The sequence below is a fragment of the Corythoichthys intestinalis genome, chromosome 17 (assembly GCF_030265065.1).
Source record: "Corythoichthys intestinalis isolate RoL2023-P3 chromosome 17, ASM3026506v1, whole genome shotgun sequence".
Taxonomy (NCBI): Eukaryota; Metazoa; Chordata; class Actinopteri; order Syngnathiformes; family Syngnathidae; genus Corythoichthys; species Corythoichthys intestinalis.
Genome location: NC_080411.1, coordinates 34480369 through 34505138, shown reverse-complemented (window position 1 = coordinate 34505138; position 24770 = coordinate 34480369). Strand labels below are relative to the sequence as shown.

The 24770-nt window shown below is 38.6% G+C and overlaps 1 protein-coding gene across 3 annotated transcripts in view; it reads right to left on the bottom strand.

Annotated features, from left to right (window-relative positions):
* Window positions 1-24770, bottom strand: part of pappaa (pregnancy-associated plasma protein A, pappalysin 1a) — a 238175-nt gene that overhangs the window by 59480 nt on the left and 153925 nt on the right. For all 3 annotated transcript variants that reach the window (XM_057818700.1, XM_057818698.1, XM_057818699.1), the window contains one exon: window positions 22072-22246. In XM_057818700.1, coding sequence (XP_057674683.1) covers window positions 22072-22246 — 175 coding nt within the window. The remainder of the gene's footprint in view (window positions 1-22071; window positions 22247-24770) is intronic.

Sequence of the window (24770 nt, the reverse complement as noted above, 5' to 3'; positions counted from 1 at the left end):
AAGGCTTTCTGGTATTTCTTTATAGCCAAACTACCCCCCCCCCCCGGACTTCCAGTGTTAGAGTTAGTTAGCACACCCTAAATTTCAAGGTAGCACAACCTACATTTCATGTTACTGTAACTTAAAATTTCAAGTTATCATAAAGAACCTTTTAAGTTCTGCTTGTCAAAACTTGATCGTTCAAGTTTGTAAAGCATGAAAAAACATTCATTCGATGCCACTCTCACTCTTCAAATCGGTTGGACGTAGTTTTAATTTAGTTCTCAAGAACCACATAATGGACGTCTATGACTGGAAATAGCACCTAAAGAGTTAAAATGGAAACTCTAAATATGAGGGGAGAATATGTGATATTTTGAAATTTTTCACAATTGAAACATCCGATTTCTGGCTGATTTGCCTCGTAGAAATAGCTACGATTCCTGTAAATTAGCTGGCTTGTGGTATTCTATTCACAGGGATGAGAGCAAAATTCGAAGCGTCTTCCAAACCTCAAGTGTTTTCATCCTCTTCTATTAACAAGCAACATGTTACACAACGGGAATGCTAAAATTTACAGCCATGCCAACAAATCTCGCAACAAAGCTGGGAAAGTTTTATCATTTTGACATCCCGCGCTGGCTCAGACTAAATAAAGGAAAATCTGTGTTTTTAACATGAATTTTTCCATTTTTTTCCTGCTTTAAAGAGGATCCAAAAGTAAACGTCACGCAAATTAGCAGACGTTTCATTTGCAACGCGAACCCCTTATTTCTCTGCCGTCATTAATTTGACGCTTTCATCTGGATCCCAGCACATGACACCGCATCACACTGCATAACAGTATCAGGTTCACTCCAAATAAATAAACTCCCAGCGAGATTGGACGCTTACGACGCAACACATGCGTCCCATGTGAGCGCGGCTGCCGTAAAAGCAGTCATTTATCTCCCGAGAGCTAATATGTTTACAAAGAGTATGCATGCAACGTTCTTCAAAGCCGTCCGATGACAATGTTGCACCGTTAAACGACTGCGGTAGGCAGCTATAGGACACATAACGCTGCGAGCGCCTCTATGCGTGTAAATTTGTGGGAAGTTTCCCTCCTTTAAAAACTTTACAGCTGACTAGCGCTCCTCCAGTAGCCACTTTAACAACCTTTGGCCACTCCGTCTAATTTGAGCCAGGCAGCCTATTAGACGCAAGAACCGACGGCGTCTTCATTCAAGCCAGAGCCTTTTTCTCAAGTGGCACACAAACACATGAGCACATGGGAAAAGTATGGTGGCGGCCTATAGTGCAGTTGTATTCCTTTAATATGTTCTTATGGCACTGTATAGATATAGTGTTAATACAAGTATCAGTACCGATTGAAGTCGTTAGTATTGGCGAGGACTAAAAAATAATGACCCGATGCTATGCAATATGTGCTTTTTGAAATCTAGTTAGCAATCACTGGTCACCCGTCCCATGACGGCTGTCCAATCATGTGGTGTCCAATCTACCTACTACTGTGCATTTCAACGGGTTTATAACTAGTAGACGTCCGATCCAGTATCATTGTCAATGGCAGCTACTGAGTAAAGTGATTCATTAAACTATTTATATGCAGTGGTACCTCTACATACAACGTTAATTCGTTCTAGGACCTTGTTTGTAAGTTGAAATGCTCGTATGTCGAGCAGGATTTTTCCATAAGAATACATTATAACTCCATTAATTCGTTCCACAGCCCGAAAACCTACATTAAATCCTTGATAAATGCTGCTCGTACTATTGCGATTAGCAATTACACAGAGAAAAACAAATAAATTATAAATAAAAATAGGAACAATAATATGGCAGAAAACAATGACAAGGCTGAAAAAGCAGTTTCTGCACCTGCACCCTTCTTTAAAAAAAACTGATGTATATTAAGCGAACTGTGTTGTTTGATAGAACAATATCCTGCCATAGCAGTTTCATGGTGCATTAAGCCCCCCGAACTATCTTTAATTTGTCAATTTTACCCTGGAGACCCCCGTTTACAGACACCGGCAACCGCTTTTGTTTCACCCAGCCATAAAAATAAAGTAAGTAATTAAATTTTTTATATGAAATGTCTATCATTTGTAGCTAAAAAAAAAAAAAAAAAAAACTTTACAAAATTATTCACCAACATATTTAAAATTTTTAAACAAATAAGATCACAATGAAAAAAATAGTGTCCATAAATAGGTCACGGGTATCCACCACATAACTATCACTTAATTGTATTTTTTTTGTTGGTCACATTTTCCCCGATATTTTAGATGATAAATAATCGAGCTAAAAAAGGAAAAATTGGGGGGAAAAAAGCAACCCTTGTTATATTACTGGGTTTCACCCATAAAATCCCCAAAAAGTCCGGCTGTGGCCATTCCCATCAGTGTCTTGACACTCAGTGAGACATGCTACATAGAGTTTTGGGATCAAAACAAGGTAAGTACGCGATAATATCTCGTTAAAATCATGGTATCTTTAATTATGCTCTCTCATACTTTCACCTTGAGTTAGGATTTAGGGTTTAATTTTTTTTTTTTTTTTTTAAACGCCCTCCTGTTCAAACATGCATATAGCACAATTTTGAAATTTGGCCAAATTGGGGGTCTCAGAGCGGAACTTCAAGTCACCTGAGTGTTTTCCGCCATATGATAATGGTACTAATGATAATAATAATAATACCTGTAATAATGTACTTAATCGGGTTCTAATGTGGCAGATGTGTTTTGTGTGGTGTACCTTAATGCACCGCGTGGCTCACTTTGACAGAGAGTGAGAGAGAGAGAACTTTTTACTTTTCATGTTCAGCAGCGGCGGACAGTATGCATGTTGTGTTGCATAAGTTCTGAAATAAATAATTAAAAACCTGACGAAGCTGGCGATTTTTTCACGATGTTACCACAACAATAATTGTCACCTTATCTTATAAAGACTGGTGAATGGAAGTCGGAGTAGGACCGTTGAGATCGTAGACATTTTACGGCCGTATTGTCGAGCCAGTTCATGGACGCGCTCACCATGCTCATATTTTTCTATCATTTCCATCTTCATTTCAATGGTAAGCCTCACCTTTTCCTTTTTTTCACCACCTGCACTAACATTCTTGGAACCCATGTTGATTTCTCTAAGTCTCTCTCTTGCGGAAAACAAAGAAACTGCGGCGCTGTCATAAATCGTCGTATTTCGAGCGTGTCGTCGGAAGGAGAGACAAATGGGGAGTCAAATTTTACATCGGATGTCGAAAAGATCGTGTGTCGAGGTACCGCTGTACTACGAATTTAAAAAAAATTAAAAAAATCAACAGTAAGTGTCCCAAGATCAAGAGAAAGTGATCCAGAAAGGCCCACCAAATCAATAAGGAGTGACTAAAACAAACATAAAGTCATCCAGTAATGGCCCAAAATCAACCAAAAATGCCCAAAGAAAACATGAGCTTACCCAAAATTGACCTAGAATCAACAGTAAATGAACCAAAAATGACCCAAAATCAACAGAAAGCGGCCAAGTATACTGGAATTATCCAGAAATGAATCAAAATCAACAGGGATTGACCCCAAAATGCTAAAAAAAAAATAAAGAGGAAGAGACCTGTAATTGAACCTAGATCCACCTAAATCTGCTAGCGATAAACCCATTTCAATTCAGGGCAGAAGCATGAAAAGACCTTTCATTGCTCATACCAAGATGGCCTCAGGGCTTTTGGAAAGTAGATCTTGTAAAGTACACATTGTGCAGCATCGGCACTGTATTTCTCAATACTTTCTGATACCGGTGATGTAATTTTAGTGCCATATTGGTACCGATACCAAGATTGAATTTGCTGGTCAGATTTTGTTTTGTTACCGAACCGGCTGTGGAGGCGTTCCCGACATCGCACCTGCAGTATATAAAACGCAGGCGATCCAAGAGAAGGGTGCCGAAATATTGCCTTGCTGGTCGCCATTCGACTTCTTGAACCTTAGAGTCGCTTAGCACTTTGTAAGTTCGCCCTTGCCTTGGGTTTTGGTCGTCTGCCGCTCTCATTTTGCTTTCCTCTAACTTGTGCCGGTATTTGAGTGTATTTAGTTGTTTTATTGGCTTTCTGCCTACCGCATGGTACACCCTCGCGTTTATAGTATTGATCCCTGTTGACCTTCTGTCACGTACCCGTTTTGTTATTTCCCCTTTTCCGCAATCGTGTGTTTGTTTAGTTTTGTATTTAATAAACCCTTGAACACATCCCTTGGTTGTTCGTAGTCTGTTTTGAGGTCCAACTTTCTTTCTGCATTTGCAGACCCTGACATAAATAAACAGTAAATATTCTATTCATTTTACATTAATCTTATTCTAGCGGAAAACATGAAGTCAATGCATGTGATTTGCTTTTCCTGGGCAGGATTTGGCCCCCAGGCCGCCAGTTTGACACCCTTGGTTTAATGGAAACAGCCATATGTGATTATTCCGTTCGTTATTTTGATGATCTGACGCACTAAAACAGCAAAGGAAACACATTTTCAGCGTAAATTTGGACACGCGTAGACTTGAACCTCCTATTGAACAATAAAACGGACTCCCGCTGGTATTTTGGCTGAGGTTGACTTTATGTCGAGCCAACCGCTGTTAAGAAAAAAAAAGATTTGTGTGCAGAAAAAAACGTAACATCAGAGAGTTTTTGAGTGACAAAACCTAATAAGGATTTGGACTCTGGCAACAATATAAGCTCTCATTGTAACCTAATGAATGAGAAAGTGAACCAGAATCATTGAGGGATTTAAGCACATCATAACCTTTTTTTTGGGTAATGAAATCCACAAATACATTAGAGACAGCTGTTTTGGAGATTTATGAAATAGCATTTTGCACTAAAAACTTAAGAGCGAACCCTTCCGTGCGTTATACTGGTACCACAATTAAATTCAATTTTCAAACTGTACTGAAATACAGTCCCTTACTCTCATTGAGTAAATGATTTCACCAAATCAATACATTGGGTGAATTTCCTACAGCTAAATGCAGAAAAGACAGAGGTGATCAGTTTTGGCCCAAAAAAGGAAATCTCAAAGATCATTGCTCACCTTGGCTCCGTGTCATTGACTTCTACAAATGAAGCCAGAAATCTTGGTGTAATTATTGACTCAAACGTGAACTTCAACAGCCAACTAAATTAATTGGCTTCTGTCTAAAAGAGACATTGAAAAACTTTACTTCCATGTAGTAATTTTTTTAAGCAGATTGGGTTATTGCAATGGTGTATTTACAGGTCTTATGTTGTTATGTAATGTTATTACATTATTATGTTGTTATTTTTATTATTATCGCTTTGTAGGTTGACTATTTGTGAATGAAAGCAAAACTTAACCCTATAAAGACCACACCACCACATACATGGACATTATACTTTGGATCATTTAAGCCACAATGTTAACACGTGGTATAGTAACAAATACAAGGGCGTACGTTTGGTCCAATATTGGTAGGTACGATATAACAGTATAACCTGCATTTACACTTTTTGCTGGGGACAAGACATCAATAAGAGCAAACATATTAGGTGAACGAGGGTCAGGGCTACATTTTTCACGAATATGAACCTAATTCATTGATAGGCTAACTGATCAATGCAAAATAAATCTGTATGGACTAAATTTCATATGTATTGGTTCAGGGGATTAAACCATTCAATTTAGTTCAATTCAGTTTTCAAAAACTACTAAAGAAACATTTTGAAAACTTCCAGAATAAATGTCTGGATTTTATTTGAAATATTTAAACATGACCTAAATTATATTATTATACACAATAAATACAATTTTGTAAATAATCTCTTAACTATCCAGGAATGCAAATAATAAACATTTGTCTTAAGACCACTCAACATTGTCCGTCTAAATGAATAAACATAACTGAAAAAACTTCTTGGTCAGGGAATATCAAAAATAAATAAAAATGGAGCTTTCCTTCTGGTAAAACACTTCTGCTTTTGTCCACAAGCAGAGGTAAACTCAACAAAAAATGAACGCTCCTCTTGGCTGCTTTAAGACCACATAAATCAAACAAAAATGAAAATTGGGGAGAGGGGGGTAAACCTCGGTTCACTACATGTCTTACAGTTTAATTAATCCTAACAGTAAAAAAACACAAAGGAGGACACTTTTCTCTAAGCAGCTTCCTACTTGAGTTTTGCAGGTTAGCAAATCACACAGTTTTATGTTATAACAACTCTGATGCAGGTCGGACTTTCAGGAGCAAAATTTGTGGTGTGTTCCCCATTTCCACATTGACGTCTTTTTACATAACTTTTAGTGGCTGCTGTTGGCAGAAAAAAAACCCTTCTAATATCCCTCCTCTTCGAAGGAGGAGGAGGAGGTGGTATGTTGTCGACATGTTGTGTTTCTGTCGGGGCTATGAGTGCTTTTGTCTGTAGTGTGTGTGTGTGTGGGGGGGGGGGTCAAGTCATCAGCTAATCAAACGTGTGTTTTAAGGGAAAAAATAGGACTGGCACATACAGCAAGTAAAAAGGGGTAAACGTAAATCTGAACATAATGAAAATAATTCACTTCATAATGGTATGCACAATTGTACGGAATACAGAGCTTTAATAGTCATTGACACAAGGCATGGCAACGAAATGCTCACTCATGATATCCTTAGAACATGTGGCATAACAATCCAAATTACCTTTATAACTGAAGTCATTATATAATGCAAATAAGGTTGCTTAATACTTGGTGGGGATAATTTGAGCATCCTAAAAAGTTGGTAATGTTATGTCCCTACCATCACTATACAAACCTACACTGTTGTTCAAATGTGGTGACCCAAAATGGGTATGTGCTCTCCAGGTCTCGGTTACAATTTTTCTTCTTCTTCTTATTCTGTTTTATATATTAATCATTGTTTATTTTTATGTTTTTGTAAAGAATAAATTACTGTGATTGGAGACCAGTTCAGGGTGTAGTTAGCTTGGATAGGGCTCCAGCACCCCCATGACCTTCGTAAGGATAAGTGATTCGGCAATGAGTGAATTGATTAATAAATAAGTACAGTTATACATTAATTACATATACAGTGGGGCAAATAAGTATTTAGTCAACCACTAATTGTGCAAGTTCTCCCACTTGAAAAAATTAGAGAGGCTTGTAATTGTCAACATGGGTAAACCTCAACCATGAGAGACAGAATGTGGAAAAAAAACAGAAAATCACATTGTTTGATTTTTAAATAATTTATTTGCAAATCATGGTGGAAAATAAGTATTTGGTCAATACCAAAAGTTCATCTCAATACCTTGTTATGTACGCTTTGTTGGCAATAACGGAGGCCAAACGTTTTCTGTAACTTTTCATAAGCTTTTCATACACTGTTGCTGGTATTTTGGCCCATTCCTCCATGCAGATCTCCTCTAGAGCAGTATTGTTTTGGGGCTGTCGTTGGGAAACACGGACTTTCCACTCCCTCCACAGATTTTCTATGGGGTTGAGATCTGGAGACTGGCTAGGCCACTCCAGGACCTTGAAATGCTTCTTATGAAGCCACTCCTTTGTTGCCCTGGCTGTATCTTTGGGATCATTGTCATGCTGAATGAGCCAGCCACGTCTCATCTTCAATGCCCTTGCTGATGGAAGGAGATTTTCACTCAAAATCTCTCGATACATGGCCCCATTCATTCTTTCCTTTACACAGATCAGTCGTCCTGGTCCCTTTGCAGAAAAACAGCCCCAAAGCATGTTTCCACCCCCATGCTTCACAGTGGGTATGATGTTCTTTGGATGCAATTCAGTATTCTTTCTCCTCCAAAAACGAGAACCTGTGTTTCTACCAAAAAGTTATATTTTGGGTTTCATCTGACCATAACACATTCTCCCAGTCCTCTTCTGGATCATCCAAATGCTCTCTAGCGAACCGCAGACAGGCCTGGAGGTGTACTGGCTTCAGCAGGGGGACACGTCTGGCAGTGCAGGATTTGAGTCCCTGGCAGCGCATTGTGTTACTGATGGTAGCCTTTGTTACTGTGGTCCCAGCTCTCTGTAGGTAATTCACTAGGTCCCCCCGTGTGGTTCTGGTATTTTGCTCACTCTTCTTGCTAACATTTTGATGCCACGGGGTGAGAACTTGCATGGAGTCACAGATCGGGAGAGATTATCAGTGGTCTTGTATGTCTTCCATTTTCTAATAATTGTTCCCACAGTTGATTTCTTTACACCAAGTGAAGAGTGAAGAGTTACAGAAAACGTTTGGCCTCCGTTATTGCCAACAAAGGGTACATGACAAAGTATTGAGATGAACTTATGGTATTGACCAAATACTTATTGCCACCATGATTTGCAAATAATTTCTTTAAAAATCAAACAATGTGATTTTCTGTTTTTTTTTTTTCCACATTCTGTCTCTCATGGTTGAGGTTTACCCATGTTGATAATTACAGGCCTCTCTAATCTTTTCAAGTAGGAGAACTTGCACAATTGGTGGTTGACTAAATACTTATTTGCCCCACTGTATATTATACATATGTATATATATATATGTGTATACAGTATATATATATGTATATATTCAAAAGAGAATACTTACTTTAACAATTTTCCTGCCATTGACAATGATAGAAAATCAACTGATTTATCCTAGGTTCAATGGCTTTCAGTGCCGTTGATGGCGCTAGAGGTCCAACCTATTTTGGGGCCGTTTACATGGTGACACTCCGAGAATACAAACAATTTCAAATTTGCATTTATATGGTTCCGTCTCCATTCAAACAATGTTGCAATTCCGCGTGAAAACAATGTAGCATTCATGCCAGGCCCTAGGGGGCAGTGCAGATTTACAAGGCGACAGCCAATAATGCACTTTGACCCCGACAGCCTCCTCAGCCCGGAAGACAACACACTGGCCCACCCCAAGCAATGGCATTTTTCTTTTGCTCCAAAAGGCACAAAAATACATACATATTTTAATTAAAAATATTATAAAAACAGTAAATTAAAGCCGAATTTCCGCCATATTTGCTGTTTTTAATGTTTAGTAGCACTGCTGCTCACGCCCAATGTGACGTGTGCGAGTGCTGACGTTATCGGCGCGGGAGCTTTCCAAAAATGTGGATGTGGAGCAAGCCCCCGGAATCGGATCTTTCCACTTTGGTGCCCGGATTCAATGGTTTGCGTCTTCGCCTTCCGTTTTCGTCGAAACCACATAATGGCGAGGCTATTCCGCAACACAGTCATTGCGTCTTGGTGTTGCAGAGTCGCCATGTAAACTGCCCCTTTAACTGAGAGGAGGTGAATGAACGTTCATTCGTGCCCTTTCAGTCAAAATGGATTGGTCGTCTAGCACCATCAATGTAGGCCAATGAGTTCAATGAGTGTACTACAAAGGCTTATGAAACCTTTGTGGTGTAAATTCACTACAATTGCAGAAAACAAAGAGAGAAAGAAAGAAACCTGTTTTCATATCTCAAAAGATATATTCACTGGAACATGGTGTTCCTAATCCAGAGTAAAAAATCTTCTGAAAGATGACCTGACTGACTGCCTAGTTAAATATCCTTTCACTAAAATGAGGAAAGTGTCAATGTGGCTGAGAAGAGTGCTTAAATTTATATTGGACTTATTGGCCTCTGGGACATTCCACTGGCTTTTTGACTAAAGGGAGCCTATAGCGGCCCCCTCGCCCGGCCACACACATTTGCAGGTCACACGTAGACACCATGCGGCACCGACTTAATGAGACTTAAGAGGGTCTGCTGGTCACACATCTAATACGAAGTCTAGCTGACTCGATCACGTACAGAACGGTTGTAATTTGGCTCGCCGGGCACTTTCGAATGCTGTGCTGTATTACAAGCCTATATGAGGATTTGCGAATGCCAGTACTCTGTGTTCCCTTACCACTTGAAAGAAATGCAAATGGAAAACAGAAAGCCACGACATTTCTATAAATGCAAAGGATAGGGAAAAAAGATCCAAGAGTGAATTATTCCAGAGAAAAAGGTGTTCCTGGATCCTTTTTGGCGTCAGAGACACAACTGGTAAATGGAGGGAGATAAGACGGCTCTGCATGCTGAACTTTTCAACTTAAAAAACAAGGCAACCACAATCCATGAGAAACCATATGGTTTGCTTTCAAATACAAGAAAATGCAATTTCTGGAGATAATTCGTGGGGATGCTTTGCTCTCCCATGGGTCACTTCTTGTAGATTTTTAGTGTAATTCCTGTTAATTTTTGGGCACTTTCAGGTCATTTCCTTGTAAACTCATGGGCTGCCATTGACGGCTCTAGACATCCAATCCATTAGAACTAGGAGAGATGAATGAACATTTTTTATTCATCCTTCCCAAAAAACAATATTAATACAATAAATAAATAAATAAAAATACTCACGACTCCACTTTCGATACCGCATAGACCCCCCAAATAGTAATTTTTGCAACTAAATCTTGTTTAAGTGTTTTGATGGCCATTGCTTTTTCATTGAGTTATGCCAAAATTAACAAGACGTTAAGCAAAATTTGGAGGTACACCAAAATCATCAGAAAGTGACTTAAAATCAAAAGGTGGCCCGAAATCTATAGGAGGTGATGCAAAACTGCCTCAAAATTAGCAGGAAAAAACCCAAAATTACATGGAGTGAGCCCAAAAATATCATGTACAGTGGTACCTCTACAAACGAAGATACTAGTAATTCGTTCCAGGACCTTGTTTGTAAGAAATGGATGTCGAACGGATGTCGAGCAGGATTTTCCCATAAAAATACATTATAATCCCATTAATTCATTCCACAGCTGGAAAACCTACACTAAATCCTTAATAAAAGCTGCTGGTACTATTGCAAAGAGCAATTACGCAGAGCAAAACAAATAAATTATAAATCAAAATCAAAATAAAAATATAACAATGTTAATAATAATAATAATACCTGTAATAATGTGACGAATGGGGTTGTCATGTGACGAATGTGTTTTGCATGGTGTACCTGAACGCACCGTGCGGCTGACTTGACAGAGGGACTGTGGGAGGACTTTTTACTTTCACTTTGTTCAGCCCGGGCGGACAATAGACATCTTGTGTTGCACAAGTTCTGAAATAAATGATTAAAAATCTGACGAAGCTGGCGAATTTTTGGCGATGTTACCGCTCTAATAATTGTCACTTTAACTTATAAAGACTGGCAAACGGAGGTCGGAGAAGGATAGTCGAGATTCTTGACATTCTACGGCCGTATTGTCAGTTCACGGACGCGTCCACCATGCTAATATTTCTGTATCATTTCCATCCTGATTTCAATGGTAAGCCTCACCTTTTTCCTTGTTTTGCCACCTGCACTAACATTCTTGGAACCCATGTTGATTTCTGTTGCAAGAAAATCCGCTGTTTGTCTGTCTTGCAGGAAAACAAAGTCACTGCTGCGCTGTCATAAATCGTCGTATTTCAAGCATGTCGTCGGATGTAGAAACAAATGGCGACTCAAATTTTGCATCGGATGTTGAAAAGATCGTGTGTCGAAGCGATCGTATGTTAAGGTACCACTGTGGTTTTTATAATGTACGATGAAGTCATCCTAAATTAACTCCTTGCCCACTATTAACAATGCTAGACATCCATTTCATTTAAACTGGGAAGACTGGCTGCAAATGCTGATCTTTCCGTGCTATTGACACCGCCAGGCATCCAATCCATTTTTACTGTGAGGGGTCGAATAATTTGCCCCTCCCATTCAAAATTGACTGGACGTTTGGTGCCGTCAATGGCAGCCAATTGAAGTGACCGGCAATTGCCCTAAAATTAATAGGGAATGACTGAAAAATCTACAGAAAGTTACCCATGCGAGAGCAAAGCATCCCCGTGCAATCTCTAAAGAAATTTCATTTTCTGGTCTACGTATTTTGTTCTTTAATGTTGTTGAACTTCCTTTGACTTTTCAGTAGAACGATGCCTCATGACTCACTCTGCTTTTCACATCGGGATGTAAAAACGGGTGTTCCCAGTGTTTGCCTTAAATCTCCATCATGTTTGTGTTGTTTGTCCGGTGTTTCGACACATGTGCGCTGCTGTCCCAGTCATAGGAAACCCACATCCTGCCCTCATTCAACCCTGCTGGATTCTATAGTGTAATTACAAACATCATTCTGTCAGCACAACTACTTTGCAGCATCAGCTCTATTATCGGTGACATGTGAGCTGAGCAGAGTGATTTAGGCGCCCCGAGTGACAGGACAACGCTCATTTAAAAATCATTTTGCAAATTTATGCCGATGTTTTCTGGCACTTGATTGTCTGTCTGTGTACTTAAATAACATGTGTAGCCAAGTTTGTAAGTCGAGAGGGACAAAGATCATCATTGGTATGATCCGAACCATATTAATGCAGCAAGAGTGACTCCTGGCTGAGCATTTGAATACATTTCTTTGAGTACAGGGTAAATGAATGATGATTAGTTTTTCAATATTTTTTAGGAGATACAACTCTTGTTTCATTGCAGTGTAAATTGAGCGGAAAACGTTGCATGAAGTTGTGCCTTTGTACCAATTAGTGCTGCGCGATGCAGAAAAGATCTCCTATCAAGATAATGGGCCATTTTATACCACGGTTTCGTGTGAGCCAAGATATAATACCATTTTATCTTATACAACATTTGTGGCAGCTTTCCCCCAACTTTATTTTTGAATAAACATTAAACGGATCTGCCACAAATCTTAAATGCATCAAGGAGTGTAAATGGAAACAGCACAGTACATTTTTTTTTTTGCTCATATAAAGACGTCCAATCACCACTAACACTTGTAACTAGTGTTTTTGACTTTTAAGTGATATTTAGTTAGCATAATATAAAAAAATAATACTGTAAACACTGTAAATTGGATTATCCGTGTTCTGTGTGGCTGTACAGTATGTGCTGCTATTTTCAATTATCTTGCAAGCATTACTCACATACGGTTGACAGAGAAGTCGATTTGCTAACTGGTTAGTGGCGACTGGGACATTTTGAGGCTGATTGCTGGTACTGTACTAGTATGGCATGTGGAATCCTACAATGCAGCAAGTCAGCGTAAATTGGGCGCCATCCTCTGGACAAAATATGCTTTCCACAAACTAGTCTATTCATGGCAAAAATTCCAATAGACATGGAAAATGTCAATCGAAAAAAAATATTTTTTTGGCGATGTATATATCATCATATCGTACAGTACTAGTGCGAATGTTGAGCTCTCAATAGTTAATCGTTTTAATTGCAATTCATCGTGTGGGATTAACTGGGATTAATTGCATTCTGAATAATAATGAATTCAAAAGTAGAAATGACCACACTTTTGTTTTAAATATACTGCCATTGCAGTTTCGCTAGCTAGCCGCTACTGCTAGCTCTGATGCCACTCTTACTAAAATACACATCACAAAAGTACCGTATTGGCCTGAATATAAACGTTTTTTTTTTGCATTGAAATAAGACTGAAAAAGGAGTCGTCTTATATTCGGGGTCTAGACATTATACCCATTCACGATGCTAGATGTCGCCAGATATCATTGAAGCGAATGCTGAACTTGAGGGGTAATGTTCTGTCATGAGAGATCTCAGCTACTCTCATGTTTAACCAGTTTGCATTATTTTATTGTAATGTTTTTCCTTATTCAGATTTGTGTCAAAACTACAGTTACAGTTAGCCCTCACTTTGATGGTTAATGCAGTCATTGCAATTTTGTTGTTTTATCACAATAGACTGGTTTATTTACATTTCAAAAACCAGAAGCCATTCATTCACGAATGTGATTGCTTTAGTTTACATATTTAAATGTTCAGATATTAAGATTTGAATGAGGCAAAACAACATTTTTCTCCCAAATATATTGTTATGATAATTTGTGTTAGATGTACTGTAATTATTTTCTGTATAAAAATTAATTTGGTGTTCAAAAAGTCTTTTTTTCAAACTTGAGTCTTGAAAAAGAGGGGGTCGACTCGTCTTATAATCAGGGCCGTCTTATATTCGGGCCAATACGGTATTTAGCTACCTATTGACAAGATTTTTGCTCAAATAACAAATATAAAGACGTCTAATAACCACTAACACTTGTAACTAATGGTTTTGACTTTTAAGTGATATAGCGTAAAATCAATATTAATTAATACTGGAAATACATTGGGTTGTCTGTGTTCTGTGTGGATGTACAGTATGTGTTGCTATTTTCAATTATCTTGCAGGCATTACTCACGCACGGTTGACAGAAGAGTCGATTTGCTATCTAGTGAGTAGTGATAAGCCGATTGGTGGTACTGTATTGGTATGGCATATAGAATCCTACAATGCAGCAAGTCAGCGTAAATTGGGCGCCATCTTCTGGACAAAATATGCTTTACACAAACTACCGTAATTTCCTAAATATAAGGCACACCCGTGTATAATGCGCACCCCAAAGTTACTTGTAAAATCTAGGGAAAATTATTGTACCCGTTTATAACGTGCACCCTAATTTTAGCACCAATAAACAGAAAAATACAAGAAAACAGAGCTCGTGTACACATACAGAAATGTCATTTTACTGACTGGTGAAACACAGCACAAGCATAGCACATTGGTAGTTCAAAACATTACCATAAACTGACAATATTTACGGTAATAATATGATTTGACAACTTCTCCAATTTACCAGAATCTAAGAGAAAACAAAACAGATGTGACTTTTCTTTTAAAGGCTGCTGTATAACTTGATCGTTTCATCATAATGAATAAATGTTTCTTCCATGGATTGATACGGTAAAATGAAAGTGAGAACGTAAGTCGGAAATCCGTGAGAGCTCATCGCTGTCAACACGACAGTAACAATAGGAACTATTGTTATTTGGGTTTGAGTTTCCCGAGGGACCGATATAGCTGACGGACACAGGAAGTCTGTGGGCTTACGTTTGTTATGGTCCGAGTTGCGGAGCTGCAATAAACGTCGACTCAAATGAGTTCAAGAAACTAAATTCTGTGCTTTATGAAGAGTGAAAAAAGCAGAATTTAACACAGATGAAATCATTCAGACGATTAGAGTGAAGTATTACCAAAACAAAATGGTGACGACACATACCGTAATGGTCGGCAACGGGTCGCCGCATACGTTTCTTCAACACAACGTGGCCGTGTCAATAAAAAAAAAAATCGGTTTATATACTGTATATATGTAATATATATATATTTCTGTCTCCATCCATGTACCCGTTTAAAATCCGCACCATGATTTTACAAGTTGATTTTGGGGAAAAAAAGTGTGCGTTCTATTCGGGAAATTACGGTAGTCTATTCATAGCGAAAATGCCAATAGATATGAAAAGTGTCAGTCGAAAATTTTATATTGTTTTGGCGATATAGTATATATCATCATATCGTACAGTACTAGTGCGAATATTGAGCTCTCATTAATTACTCACTTGAATTGCGACTAATCGCGTGAGATTAATTGCGAATAATTGTATTCTTAATAATAATGAATTTTAAAGTAGAAAAGACAACAATTTTATTTTTAATATCCTGCCATAATAATTATAGTCTTAACTCTTGTTTGCTGCCATTGACAGTGAGAGGCTGCCCTCTCAGTTCAAATAGATCAGATGTCTATTGTAGTCAGTGGGAGTCAATGAGTTAATGCACAGTTCAAATAGTTAACTCTGAGATTAACTGTGATCAATCACTGTCTGTAGGATAATTAATTAAAAAGTAGTACTCAGCGCCTCCAAGTTTAAATAGATCGAACATCACAGACAAGTATTAACATATGTTAACTCTTTCAGTGCTTTAAATTTGACATTCGTTCATTTGCTACCAGCGCCTCCCAGTCCAAATACGTAGATCGCATTTCTATCACTGTCAATGATAGATATAGTACATTTACAAGGGCATACTGGGATATGCGTGCCAATGTGAATGCATACAAATGGCCAGAAGAGAGCATCTGCTTGCCTCTGCACTTATTTTGTCACCTGCCAGTACTAGAATCCCCAGGGTGGGTGGCTGCGGTTGGAGGAAGGGGATGACATCATCCAGGTAGACAAAGTGCGATCCCGAGGAGCCGAGGCGCCTCCCCTCCGCACACGTGAGCGCCTCATACCCGTTCAGTCCCTCGCCGGGAATGCTGCGCCATCACCTCAGACAGTCATTTTGTGTGGCTGCCGCTCTGCTGGGACTATGACATCATCGCATAGTGTCTACTCCCCCTCCTCTTCTCTCCTCTACTCTCCTCTCCCTCCTTCCTTCCCTCCCCCTACTTGCTTGCTCCATCTTTCCACACACACACAGTGAGGCTACTGTTAAAGTGCAGAGATTTGCTACCACGCCAGCACATAAAAGGCACTTGCATGTACGAACCGACACGCATACGGGAAATTGCACTCAATGCCCTGCATAAACAAGATACACACAGATGGAGATACATGTACCTGACAAGTAAATAAACAGGAGAGTTGACACCAGACCGTAAAGCTTTTGGATTGGCTTCAAGATGCTGAAAAGGCTAATATAAATGCTTTATACCTTAGTTTACAAGTGAGTATAAATTGGCGGGATGTCGGATATTGGCTTGATGCTCAGCTCTTACATGCTCGTATGCTGCCTCAAAGCTACATTTGTGACTATATCACAGTTGCAGTATGTAGAGCACAACCATGAAAACTCACCGTTAAAAGATCGCAACTGACTTTGTCTAATTAGTGACATTCTGCAAATGAGATAAGTCTGACAAATAATCTCTAAAAATCAATGGAAACACTTTTGTCATTCTAATTGCTGAAGTAGCTGGCAATGGCAGGTCATTATCTACTACAGCTCAAACTTTCACAACTTATGTCTTTTGGGAGACAGTTAAAAGAGAAAAATAGTCCAAAATGACAAGGATATTCTCTAAAAATCAATGGGAAAACCTCTCATTCTAATTGCTAAAGTAGCTGACAATGGAAGTCCACCACCGACTACAGCTCAAACTTTCACAGCATCTGTATTTTTGGTAAAGTAGGATAAATCTAAAGCAGTGTATTTCAACCAATGTGCCGCTGTACACTACTGTGCCTTGGAAAACCATCCACTTTCACCAAATTAATGTAACAGTTTTGGGAAAATGAATCTGCAAATGTGCAAAATCTGATGTCTGTGCTGTCCAGTGTTTGGCAATCTGCCAATACTCTTCCATATTAGTAGGTGTCAATAGGTAGCGAATTACTTTGTTTTATGATGCATATAAGGTAAGAGTGGCATTGGGGCTCGCGGTTGCGGCTAGCTAGCGAAACTATAATGGTGGCAGCGATGGTAAAGGTCTTTTAAAAAGGAAATATGCTAACTCAAAACTGGACAAAATTCATTGCATGGCGGTCGAAAGTAAGCAAAGAACATTTCCTCACGGGGTGTCTCTGCTTTAAGGCAGTAAGCAAAAGCTATCTTTCATTGGGCTTTACACTGGAATGTAAAGAATAACTGAACAGAGTGATATCTACTCCAATACAGCCCAGGTGTCACACTGAGTGAGTAAAAATATGATTGTAAAATGTGGTTTTCTTCATGTTTGTTTGATTCCTATTCAATAGACTACCTTATATCGTTAATATAGTCTACAGAAATTCATTTTTAGTTTTTTTTTTTTTTTTGCTGGTGGTGTGCCTTGGGATTTTTTTTTTAAATGAAAAAAGTATGCCGTGGCTCAGAAAAGGTTCAACAACACTGATCGAAAGGACAAAAATAGTCAAATACTGAAAAACAATATTAAATAAAAATCAATGGAATCCCCTAATCTCGTTCTGATAGCTCGAGAACAGTGGTTCTTAACCTTTCTAAGGGTTCCGAACCTAATGAGTTTCACACGTGCGTTTACCGAACCCTTTGGAATTCGAAAAATCTTTTTTTTTTCAAATTCAAAATTCATATATCTAAGCTAGCAACCTAAAACCCAAGTGAATTTCCATTCTAATTTCTTCCCGTTTAGACAGCATGATTTTAAACAGGCCAAAATGTATGTTTTTATCGTTATGCCTGCATCATCATTAGACCACTAAACCAAGACTGGCCCAATGCCAATCTTAGCATCTTTCATTCAAATTTGGAAGAATATATCTTATATTGTTCAACATTAAACCTGCTACATTAACTTTGACCGTGCAGGTTCGGTCATGTTTACATTTCAAATGATATCAAATTTAATGAAAAACCCTGCACAAACTGATCGCCAAATTTGTATACAAAGTCATTAATTAAAAAACAAACAAACAAACAATAAACATGAATCTTCTCACAAATTCAATGAACTGTGAATTTACAACAGCTAATCTTGCTTTTTTTTTTTAATTTGCTTTTTACATCGGAAAATGAAAATAATTCACAGCTTCTATTTTTTGTTTTCATGTCGACATTCTCCTTTTATCAAATCCTTGCCTCACATACCCTTTTCATGGCGTAAAATGTGACGCAAATATTGATTTTTTTTTTTTAATGTAAACTAAGTGCACGTTACTCGTAGGTCTGTTGTTCTTCCTTATACCAAGTGAGAGTCAACCTTCCACTGAGCAAACCAGTTTCCCCTCCCATCAGATAGAGGACAAGCAGTTGAAACAATTGGAATAAAGGCTGTCAAATGGGGACTAACCAGTCCAAAATCTGGTCTAAAACGCCACTTTGCCTAGATTTAGCCAGTGTCCAAAAATAGGTCCCTGTGGGTCTTAACCTTCACTGAACCCCTGGGGTTCGATTAAATCCAGATTAAGAGCCACTGCTCTAGAAGCTGGCAATAGAAGCATATTATCTACAACAGCACAAACTTTTACAACATGTCTTTTGGGAGACATTTGCAATGGAAGGCTACCACTGAATACTGTTCAAATTTTTGAGTCTTTTTGATGAAGTAGGAAATACCTAAAGGACAAAAACAGTCTCAAATTCACAAAAATTAGTAATTAACAATCAATGGAAACAATTTCTTCTTCTGATGATTGTCAGCTGAGAATGAAAGGCCACTACCTACTACCGTACACTGAAATGAATCTGATATGAAACTGCAATATGAGAACAAAGTATCTAACGTAGCTTTTATGTGCAGCCGCATACATATAATAATTAGAAAAGTGAGAAGACTTTCCCAGACTTTAGTAAGGATTGCATCCTTAATAGATGTCCCCGATATGTCCTCTGCGCAATGACCCGGTCTGCACTGTACATGTGCATAAAGCGCCACATGGGAATAATTACACGAGTGGAGCGGAGCGGCACATTTACATTCTCGTGCACATCCCCAAACACGATAGTTCCCCATTGAGTCCGAGCGCGCCGCTAATTGCATTAGGTTTTGATTGACGGCGTACTTTGGGGCTATTCATCAATGCCAATTCATTTAGTGATAAATTGTGTTTTTTTTTTAGAGTGACGGGGGCAGGGATGTGTGGAGAAAGTAGTGGGGAAGGACGGTGGGAAATAGGGAAGACAGTGTGGTGCGCGCTGTATTGCGTATAATAAAAAGTCATTTAACTCTTTCAGCGCCATTGACAATGATAGACGTCCAAATCATGTGGCTCTTTTCTTCCTTTGATTTGAATTGAAATGAGTTTGTCACTGGTCCATGTTCAAGCTAGTGGAGAAAATAAGTATTTGAACACCCTGCTATTTTGCAAGTTCTCCCACTTACAATTAATGGAGGAGTCTGAAATTTTCATTGTAGGTGCATGTCTACTGTGAGAGAGATCATCTACAAAGTAAAATCTAGAAATAACGATGCACGGTTTAAAAAAATAAAATGTGTGATACAGCTGCAAACAAGTATTTGAACACCTGTCTAGTAGCTAGAATTCTGACCCTGAAATACCTGTTAGTCCGCCTATTAAAAGTCCACCTCCATTCCATGTATTATCTTGATTCAGATGCACTTGTTTGAGGTCGATACCAGCACAAAGACACCTGTCCACCCCATATAATCAGTAAGACTCAAACTTCAAACATGGTCAAGACCAAAGAGAGACACAATTGTTCACCTCCACAAGGCTGGAAAGGGCTACGGGGCAATTGTCAAGCATTTTGATGAAAAAAGGTCCACTGGGTTAGAGTTGGAGCAATCATTAGAAAATGAAAGACGTAAAACATTACGGTCAATCTCAATCGGAGTGGAGCCCCATGTAAGATATGACATCGTGGAGTCTCAGTGACCTTATGAAAGATGAGGAATCAGCCCAGAACTACATGACAGGAGTTGGTCAATGACCTGAAAAGCGCTGCGACCACCGCTTGAAAAGGTTGCTGTTGGGAATACACTAAGACGTCATGGTTTAAAACCATGCGTGGCACAGACGGTCCCCCTGCTTAAACCATCACATGTCAAGGCCCGTCTTAAGTCTGCTATGACCATTTGGATGATGCAGAGGACTCATGGGAGCAAGTTTTGTGGTCAGATGACCTCCTAACCGTGTTTGGAGGAAGAACAATGATGGGTACTTTCAAAAACACCATCCCTACTGTGAAGCATGGGGGTGGTGGCATTATGCTTCAGGGGGTGTTTTTCTGCGTATGGGACAGGACGAGTGCACAGTATTAAAGAGAGGATGACTGGGGCCCAGTATTGTAAGATTTTGGGGAACAACCTCCTTCCTTCAGTCGGAGCATTGAAGATGGGTCATGCCTGGGTCTTCCAACATGACAAAGACTCGAAGCACACAGCCAGGAAAACCAAGAAGTGGCACGTAAGAAGCATAACAAGGTTCTAGCATGGCCTAGCCAGTCTCCAGACCTAAACCCAATAGAAAAAGAGCTCAAACTCTGTGTTTCTCACCGACAGCCAAGAAACCTGATTGATGGGTGGGCCAAGATCCCTCTCGCAGTGTGTGCAAACCTGGTGAAAAACTACAGGAAACGTTTGACCTCTGTAATTAGAAACAAACGCTACTGTACCAAATATTAACATTCACGTTCTCAAGTGTTCAAATACTTATTTGCAACAATCGTTAAAAAAATCATACATTGTGATTTCTGGATTTTTCTTTTCAGTTGTTCTCTCTCACAGTGGACATGCACCTACGGTGAAAATTTCAGACCACCCCCCCATGATTTCTAAGCGGGAGACTTTGCAAAATAGGATGTTCAAATACTTATTTTCTTCACTGTATTTGAACTTCTGGGGCTGGCAGTGAATCAACATTAATTTAACACAAAATATTTACAGGAAGTGACCCGGGAAAGCCCTCAAATTACCAGAAAGTGACCCAAAATCAGCTTTCAATTCCAGCACTCCCAATTCAAATGGATCGGACATCTATTAGTTACAAACTCATTTCAGTTTTTCATGTTTATTTTTTTTTTAATTTTTCTCAGTTTTCCCCATCTTTTTTTTAAAATCAGTTTTTCAGTGCCCCCCCCCAGCTGTTCTATTTTTCACTGTTTCTGTGTTTTTGTGATTTTTCAGTTTAGCTGGGTTTTTTTCTCCAGTTTTTCAATGTTTCCTTTTTTTTTTGTGTAGGTTTTGTTTTCCATTTTTTGCCAGTTTTCCTATTCAGATTCGGATTCTGCTGCCAGCCCTCCCAATTGAAATTACTCCAGCATCTAAAAAGTGACATAGTCATTTAGGTTTTTCAGGTTTATGTCATGTGTCTGGCCCTTCTCTACTAATTGTCAGTATATTCTATTACACTCGTGCGTCACAAGGACAGTGTGCTCCTTAATGCGTCACAAAGAACAACTGAGAACAAAAACATGATAGTGACCAGCTGTCTATATAAGGCTAGGATGCATAGCATTCAGTGGCAGGTCGTCAGCGACTACCAACATCAATAAAATCCTCTGTTCGCGATAGGCAACTGGTTCCGCCATCTCGTACATGAGTTTATTGCGTTTTTTCGCATTTTGCGCTGTTTTTGCTATTTTTGTTTTTTCTGCAGTTCATTTTTTAACGAGTTTTGTATTTTTTGCAGCTTTTCAGTCCCCCCTCCCTCAGTTTGTCATGGTTTTCTTGTTGTCTGTGGTTATTTGATTTTTATATGGTGTTTCAATTCCGATTCAGATCTGCTGCCAGAATGGAAGGGACATCTACTCGTGATTAACTCATATAAATTCACAGCACTGAAAGAGTTAATATATGAAAATAAACGTCTGTGAATTTTAATTCACCTGGCTTTTGATGATGTCATCATCTTGATGGATCTGCAGTACGTATCCCGAGTTGCAGGAGATGGTGCAACGGTCGCCGTTGTAGAAGTGGTGACCAGTGTTGCTGCACTTGAGCTCTGCATTGCGGATCAAGGGCTCCTGGCAGTCGATGGCTTCACACGAATAATGTACACAACTGTGAAGGTGGTGAGAAGTGGAAAAAAAAAATGAAATTTGTAATCGTAGTGCATTTAACGGGGGAAATAACACTGCAAAACATCAGCGGCCACATTCATCCATCAATGACCGCTTTACATATTAGATCGATAAACCACACGGCGACAGAAGATAGCCATATTTGGTATGAAAAAATGGGGGAGGGTAGTGGAAGACGCAATGTAGAGTGACGTGTGAATGAGGAGTGACAAGATGTGAGGACTATGTTGGCGTTTAATGCTCAAGGAATCCCTGTACACTTCACAGAGGGTGTGTGTGCGAGCGTGTCGGAGGGCAGAAATTGAATCTGTAGTTTTATCTCCTCGGCCATTTCTGTTTTACAGCCTCCCTTGTAGTCGTAATATTTCTGGTTTAAGTGCTTTTCCCCCCTTTCCACTGAATTATGGGCTGACTAAGTATGTACTATATACGTGCCCATTCCCGAAGGTTCCATCCAGTGTGAGAATTTAACCTTCATTAATGCAATGAAATATTTTTTTAAATCACAATTTAAAAAAGGCACTGAAAGGTAACACTTGGGCCATAAAAGGGCAATTTTAGTATTTCAGGAGCAGGATTGTCATAAGTATCAAATAGTACCGATTAAGGAAATCCCCGATACGATCACGTGATCATAAATCAGGCTGATCGTTCCATTTTTCAGAAGATCAGGAATCAGGTGAAAAGAATCGGGTTTTTAATTATTTATTTTTTTATTTTATATTTTTTTTCAAAATCAAGTGACTTAAATATGAGATCGGGACATGCCTTGTATTGATATAGAAATGTTGTATCTGGATTCAATATTTGATATACTCAAATTTGCGCAGCAAAAAAACCTGTGACCTGAAAAAGCCTCAAAGTCTACAGGAAGTGACCAATAAGCAAGAAGTGTCCAGAACTAATCATCAATAGAAAATTGTCCTAAATGTGCTGGAAGTGACCTCAGGATGCCTCAAAATCTGAGGGAAGTGACCAAACCTAGATAGAGAACCTAATGGGTGGCCTAAAATTTTAGTCAAGTAAGAGTAGCGTTACTGCAAAATAATATTATTCCAGTAAAAGTAAAAGTAGTCATCCAAAAATTGTACTCAAGTGCAAGTAAAAAAGTACTTGTTGAGAAGAATACTCAAGTAATGAGTAATATTTTTAGTAACTGCTTATATTTTTGTTGGATTTGTTTTTTTAAACAACGCTATTTTTTCATGAGCACAAAGTTATCTATATGGACTATTGTTATAATTATACTGTACAATAACTCATTACATAACCGCATTAAGCCAAAGAAATACAAAAAAAAAAAAAAAAAATCTTAAATCTTACTCCTAAATGAAGCTTTATTCGTCCAAAGAGCATGACTGCCATCTGATGGAGAAAATAGTTCAGAGTTTGAATAGTTCCTTAATAATTGCTATTTTGAAATTAAAAAAAAAAAAAAAAAAAAAAAAAAAAATATATATATATATATATATATATATATATATATATATATATATATATATATATAAAATATCTCTGGTTTTCGTGGTCAAATAGTGACAAATAAAAACTGGGAGAGAGGTTAAAATCCGCGCTTTCGAGTCATTTTGAGGGCAGCGCTTCTATGTCAAATACAGTGTTCTTCATTTTTTTACAGTGCTTTAAAGACCCCACATGATTGAACAGCCTGGTGTGAAGACAGAACGGCAAGCTTGCGTCTGATTGGTATAATGGAGTCATGCGATTATTGTTGCTGGTGAAATCAGTAGAGCTACCCCGGTAATACACCAGGCACGTCTCTACTCTTGGTATTGCTGGCAAAAACAAAACAAAACAAAACAAAACAAAAAAAATCTAATATGTATAATAAAGAGGAAATATGTAACGACTCTTGTATAGCCCAAGGTAGCGAAGAAACAGTAGCGTTTTTTTATTCACAAATCTAGTCAAGTAAAAGTAAAAAGTACAGTAGTATAACTACTCTTACAGTGCTGGCCAAAAGTATTTGCACCCCTGCAATTCTGTCAGATAATGCTCAATTTCTCCCAGAAAATGATTGCAATTACAAATGCTTTGGTAGTAATATTTTCATTTATTTTGCATGCAACGAAAAAACACAAAAGAGAATTTAAAAAAAATTTAATAATTATTATTTTACAAAAAACTCAAAAAATGGCCCAGACATAAATATTGGCATCCTCAGCCTAATACATGGTAGCAAAACCTTTAGACGAAATAACTGCGAACAACCGCTTCCGGTTTCCATCAGTGAGTTTCTTACAATGCTTTGCTGGAATTTTAGACCATTCTTCTTTGGCCAACTGCTCCAGGTCTCTGAGATTTGAAGGGTGCCTTCTCCAAACTGCCATTTTCAGATCTCTCCACAGGATTCAGGTCTGTACTCATTGCTGGCCATTTTAGAAGTCTCCAGTACTTTCTCTCAAACCATTTTCCAGTGCTTTTTGAAGTGTGTTTTGGGCCATTGTCCTGCTGGAAGAACCATGACCTCTGAGGGAGACCCAGCT